The 5,045-nt window shown below is 52.1% G+C and overlaps 1 protein-coding gene across 1 annotated transcript; it reads left to right on the top strand.

The window, feature by feature from the left end:
- The first annotated feature begins 85 nt into the window (after positions 1–85).
- On the top strand, positions 86–4,316 carry SSTR3 (somatostatin receptor 3). The gene is made up of 2 exons (XM_008938371.1): positions 86–130; positions 3,056–4,316. Exon 2 carries the CDS (start codon positions 3,111–3,113, stop codon positions 4,314–4,316), a length of 1,206 nt encoding a protein of 401 aa, XP_008936619.1. The 5' UTR covers positions 86–130; positions 3,056–3,110.
- The last annotated feature ends 729 nt before the right edge of the window (positions 4,317–5,045 follow it).

The following is a 5,045-nucleotide window of genomic DNA, read 5'->3' as shown; positions in this document are numbered from 1 at the left end:
CGGTAGTGCGGGCTGGGACTCGCTCCCTCCCAGGAGCTCTTCGCTGGGTTGCCTTTAAGAAAAAAAAGGGGGAAAAACGTGCCACGGGTCCTCCCGGGGAAGCCGAGGACAATGCGCATCCCAACGACGCGTAAGTACCAGGCGGCTCTTCCCAGATGGCTCCCGCGGGCAGGAGGCCATGCAGAAGTTAACTCTGCAGTCCCAGAGAAGGAAACCTGCAGGTTGTCCCCCCAGCCCCCTCCCCAGTCTGTCAGCTATGGGAAAGGTGAGGTTTCGGGGGGTCCTGAGCTGGAGCGGGGCCGTGGAGATGAGGTGGACAGGAGGGGAGGGTGGTGAGAGGGGCTGCAGGTTGCTGGACACTGTGGTCCTTCCCAGCTTCTAGCGTTGTTTTGTAACCAGGTCTAGGCTCAGCTTTTAGCATTCACCTCCTCCTTCCATTCAGTGCAGAAATACCTGTTTGGGGGTTTGTTTCTAAAGGTGGTAACCTCGACCATCTCTTCCTGCCTCTCTGCTCTCCAGACGTGTGGACCAGGCACATTCTGGCAGCACAGATCCTAAGCCTCTTGCAACAGGTACCATCCACATCAAGGCCAGACCCCAAGCAGGTGCCAACACTACAACAGAACTCCAACTATTAGTTGGAGGCCAAGGTTCTTCATCCATTCCCACTTATGGGAGTGCTACCAAACCATCCAGCAAAGTGGCTCCACCACAGGTGGGGCGTTGGTGGCCACCAGTTGTTCTGTCCAACTAGCCAGAATGTGTGACATGGCTTTTGAGCTGGTAGGTGGTACTTGACAAAGTTAGCACAGCACAGACAGACCGTGCCTGCTTGAAGACAAAGTTTCTCCACTGCAGCTGTCTGGGCAGGAGAATGAGTTTGTAGTGAATCAGTGCTTTGTATTACACACCTCAGAGTTTTTTTGGTAGGGCTTTTGGAGCTCTGAAACTGGCTTTACTGTGTTCTTAAACCACTGCCTGAGCAATCAGCTTTGAGGTCTGGACCCCAGACACTTCCCCAAATGCTCTTCAGCCCCAGTAGAAGTGTCCCAATCCATATTTGATGTTTGCAGAGCTCTGTCTCCGGGTTGTTTTGTTTGTGGTTTGTTTTCTTTTTCTTTTTGAACTTCCTTTGCATGCAGAAGGAATATCCAAAGGGATTCCTAACTATGTCCTTTTAGAGGATCATCTTTTTATGAACATACCGTTCCGGTCTCTGCCCCTCTTTGCAGGGATCTTTGTCCCCAGAGCAGCCACTGCCTTCCCCTTTCCTCCAACAAGTGACCTGTGTCACTGGAACAGCACTGGAAAAAAAAAATAAAACATCAATGGAAAGATCCCTGAGCTTAGAAATAGAGTTTCAAATCATTTCCTGCTCTGCTCATTCATTGCAGCCACCCATGACGTGCAGGACAACCCAGTACTGCAGCACCCCAAGAGATGGGCTTCTATCAAGACAGTGTGTCACAGCCCAAGGCATCTCCAAATAAAGAAAGTCTAAACAATTCTGGTCCTTTAAAGCTCATTGAAGTATAGCAGGAAACATTTATGCAATAGTCTGTAGAAAAGGCCTTAAGACATTGTTGCCCAGTTGTGTTTTCGTGGGGCCTATCAGATGAGGTTCTTCACCTCCACATCTGTGGAGTCTGATGAATTTGCTTATTTGCTAGCCAAGAAATCCATCTAGAGCACAGGTCTCCCCTAAGGCTTACAGAAGTTGGGATGGCACCTACAAGAAAGAATAAAAGCTGTACTATTAAGGCATTTGTGAAGAAAATTGTGATGCTACAGAGGATCCCATGTGGGAGAAAAGTCTCTGGGATGTTTCTGGACTTCTGAAAGCAGTTGATAGTGGGAGTCCTTTCCTTTGAGATCCCTAGTTTTCATTTCAATAACAAAGGAGCTTCAGAGCCCCAAGAGTTTGTTGGGATAGGTACAGGTGAGCCTCAAGGTCCATGTTGTCTCCCATCAAGTTATAGTCCCTTCCAAGGAGCTAGTTCATCAAGAGGTTGACCCTGCCAGGCCACACCTCCAGAAAATTTTGCCTGAAAGCATCACAAATCTCCCCTGCATAATGTTTCCCAGGGTGTCTCTGGTCTGGAATATGTGCTGGGCTCTGTACCTCACGTATCTGGAGCCCTGGCAAAAGACAAAAGGTCCATCCTTCCCTTATCTGCCTCTTCTCATCCCGTGTCAGCAGAGTGGGGACTGGAGAGCTTGTTTGCTCAACGTTCTCTCTGAGTGAGAGGAGTGCTGTTTCCATGCCAAACCCTGATGTGACAGGCAATTGGGCAGCTCAGCTGAGGAAGGCTGGGACACTGCTGGGGTGTTGCAAACACCTGGGGCAGGCAGAGCCTCTTCCATTAGCCGTGTGTTGCAGGGTGCAGGAGGAGAGAGAAGAGGAAACAAGAGAGAATGAGACAAGAGAGTTCTGGACTGATCCCTCTTGGTGTACCCAAAATAATCTGCTTTTTCTTTTACTCTCCAGTTGGCATAACACAAACCAGCTGCCCTCCAGCTCAGGTACCGACCTCAGCCTCTCGTTTTGGATTGAGAGTGGAGGTGCTTTTGCTTCTGCTGGTGGGGCTAAAGACCCCAAGATAATCTGGCCAGTCTGAAAGAGCTCCAGCAAGCAGGAAGATACCCAGTGAATGGGGGAGCCAGAGCTGGAATGGCACTTTGTCACTGGATGCTCTGCCCTCCTTTCTCTGTAAGGCACCTGGCACTCATAGAGGAGAATCAGGCCCCTGCTGCTGATGTCCTCAGTACTGAAGCCTTTAGCAGAAAGTGAGAAATCTCCTGTCCCTACCCTAGTCTGTGGTAAATTCCCCAGAGGATCTTCCTCTAGGGGAGAGGACCCATTGACCCACACTGAGCCATGTCCCAGTTTGTCCCTCCATACCCTCTGTGCCTCCTACATCTTCCAGCAGCTGCCAGCATCCACAAACTCACTTTGACTTCCCATGCCTGTCCATGCCTTCCCATGGTTAATGTGGTGGTTTTAACTGTCATGTCCTCAGTATCAATGGCTTTTTTCTTCTCCTCTTACCTCTAGGTTGCTAACTGACCCTGCAAGGACACTGCCCCCCACCCTCTCCCCTGCCTCTGCTATGAACTCTTCTGCTTTCAGCCTCCCCACACCAACAGTGTCGGAGGAAGGGAATGCCTCTGGCAGCTGGGCAAGCCTCACCACCCCCAACAGCTCCACCACCTCCAGCCCCGGTGTGGTTGTCAGCAGCGTCCTCATCCCCTTGGTCTACCTCATTGTCTGCGTGGTGGGGCTGGCTGGGAACTCTCTGGTCATTTACGTGGTCCTGAGGCACTCCGTGAGCGAGTCGGTGACCAACGTCTACATCCTGAACCTGGCCCTGGCTGATGAGCTCTTCATGCTTGGCCTGCCATTCCTGGCTGCCCAAAATGCCCTGTCCTACTGGCCTTTTGGGTCCTTCATGTGCCGCCTGGTGATGGCCGTGGATGCCATCAACCAGTTCACCAGCATCTTCTGCCTGACAGTGATGAGTGTGGATCGCTACCTGGCTGTGGTCCACCCAGGGAAGTCCTCCAAATGGCGGACAGCACGGGTGGCCAAGGCTGTGAGTGCAACTGTGTGGGTGCTGTCTTCCATAGTGGTGCTGCCCGTGGTTGTCTTCTCAGACGTCCCTTTGGGGATGAACACGTGCCACATCCAGTGGCCAGAGCCCGCCTCAGTGTGGAGAGCTGGTTTCATCATCTACACTGCCACCTTGGGCTTCTTTGGGCCCCTGCTGGTGATTTGTCTCTGCTATCTCCTCATCGTGGTGAAGGTTCGTTCCTCTGGCAGGCGGGTGAGGGCTCTGTCCTCCAAGCACAAGCTTTCAGAACGCAGAGTGACCCGCATGGTGGTGGCCGTCGTGGCCGTCTTCGTCCTTTGCTGGCTCCCCTTCTACGTCCTCAACATCATCAACGTCGTCTGCCCGCTGCCAGAGGAGCCATCCCTCTTTGGTGTCTACTTCCTCGTGGTGGTGCTGCCATATGCCAACAGTTGTGCCAACCCTATCATCTATGGCTTTCTCTCCTACCGTTTCAAGCAGGGCTTCCGGAGGGCCATCCTCAGGCCATCCCGCCGAGTCCAGAGCCAGGAGGTGCCAGCGTGCCCTCCGGAGAAGACTGATGAGGAAGAGGAAGAGGGTGAGATAAGCAAGATCACCCAGAATGGGAACGACAGGCAGGAGCACCCTCTAAGCAGTGGGGGAGGAGAAAACAACGAGCAAAAACCACTCCCCGAGGAGCCTGTGGGATGTGAAAAGAGCAACAAGTTGCATGTCAGTTATTTATGATGAAAGGGGTGGTGCGTGGGAAAGAAAGAGTGGGACATGGGATTCCCTTCACCCTCTCTGCTACTCCACCTCAAGGGCAACGGGAGACATTGATAGAAGGGAATATTAAAGTCCATGACCCTGCTTGAATATTAAAAGGTCTGTGTGAACTTGTGGAAGAAGCAAGGCATTATTCTTGGCTCTGGAAGGGCCAGCTGAGGTTTGTGTGGCACCAGGCAAAGGCAGGACTGTGTTCAGGGAGAGCTGGAGAGCTGGTGGACATTGAGAGCGTGGAAGGAGCATGATCCATCCTTAGATGACCCAGCTGTGAAGGGCATCGACGACCATCTGACTGTAGCACCTCAAGGGAGTCCTCCAATGGCACACACAACAAATAAGCACCCCAATGCCTTGATTATCTTCCTTATAAACATGACAAGCAGTTTACCCTGAAAGCAAAACAGGGAGGAAAACTGTCTGCAGAAAACACACACCAGCCAGTTGCATGAATGGCTGACCCTCCTCTAGGTCTCCAATAAGTCTTTGGGACAACTTCCCTGCCCATGATAGTCATGGCTGGAGACCACTCTGACCCCTCAAAGCCTCCTCTGTATTTCCAGGGCTCTCATAGACTCTGGGCAGGCTGATGAGACTTACCTGGGGGACCAAATGGGATGTTTCTTTTCTGCACTTTGCATTCTTCAGGGTTTTCCTGCTGCCTCTGCACCCTGGTGGAAGGTGTAGCAAGGG

Source organism: Merops nubicus, unplaced genomic scaffold (assembly GCF_000691845.1).
Source record: "Merops nubicus isolate BGI_N331 unplaced genomic scaffold, ASM69184v1 scaffold17724, whole genome shotgun sequence".
Taxonomy (NCBI): Eukaryota; Metazoa; Chordata; class Aves; order Coraciiformes; family Meropidae; genus Merops; species Merops nubicus.
The sequence above is the reverse complement of the archived record's forward strand: the minus strand, read 5'-3'. Positions and strand labels throughout refer to the sequence as shown.

Coding starts and splice junctions, on each gene's coding strand:
- SSTR3 (XM_008938371.1), top strand. CDS start 3,111: ATGAACTCTTCTGCTTTCAGCCTCCCCACACCAACAGTGTCGGAGGAA.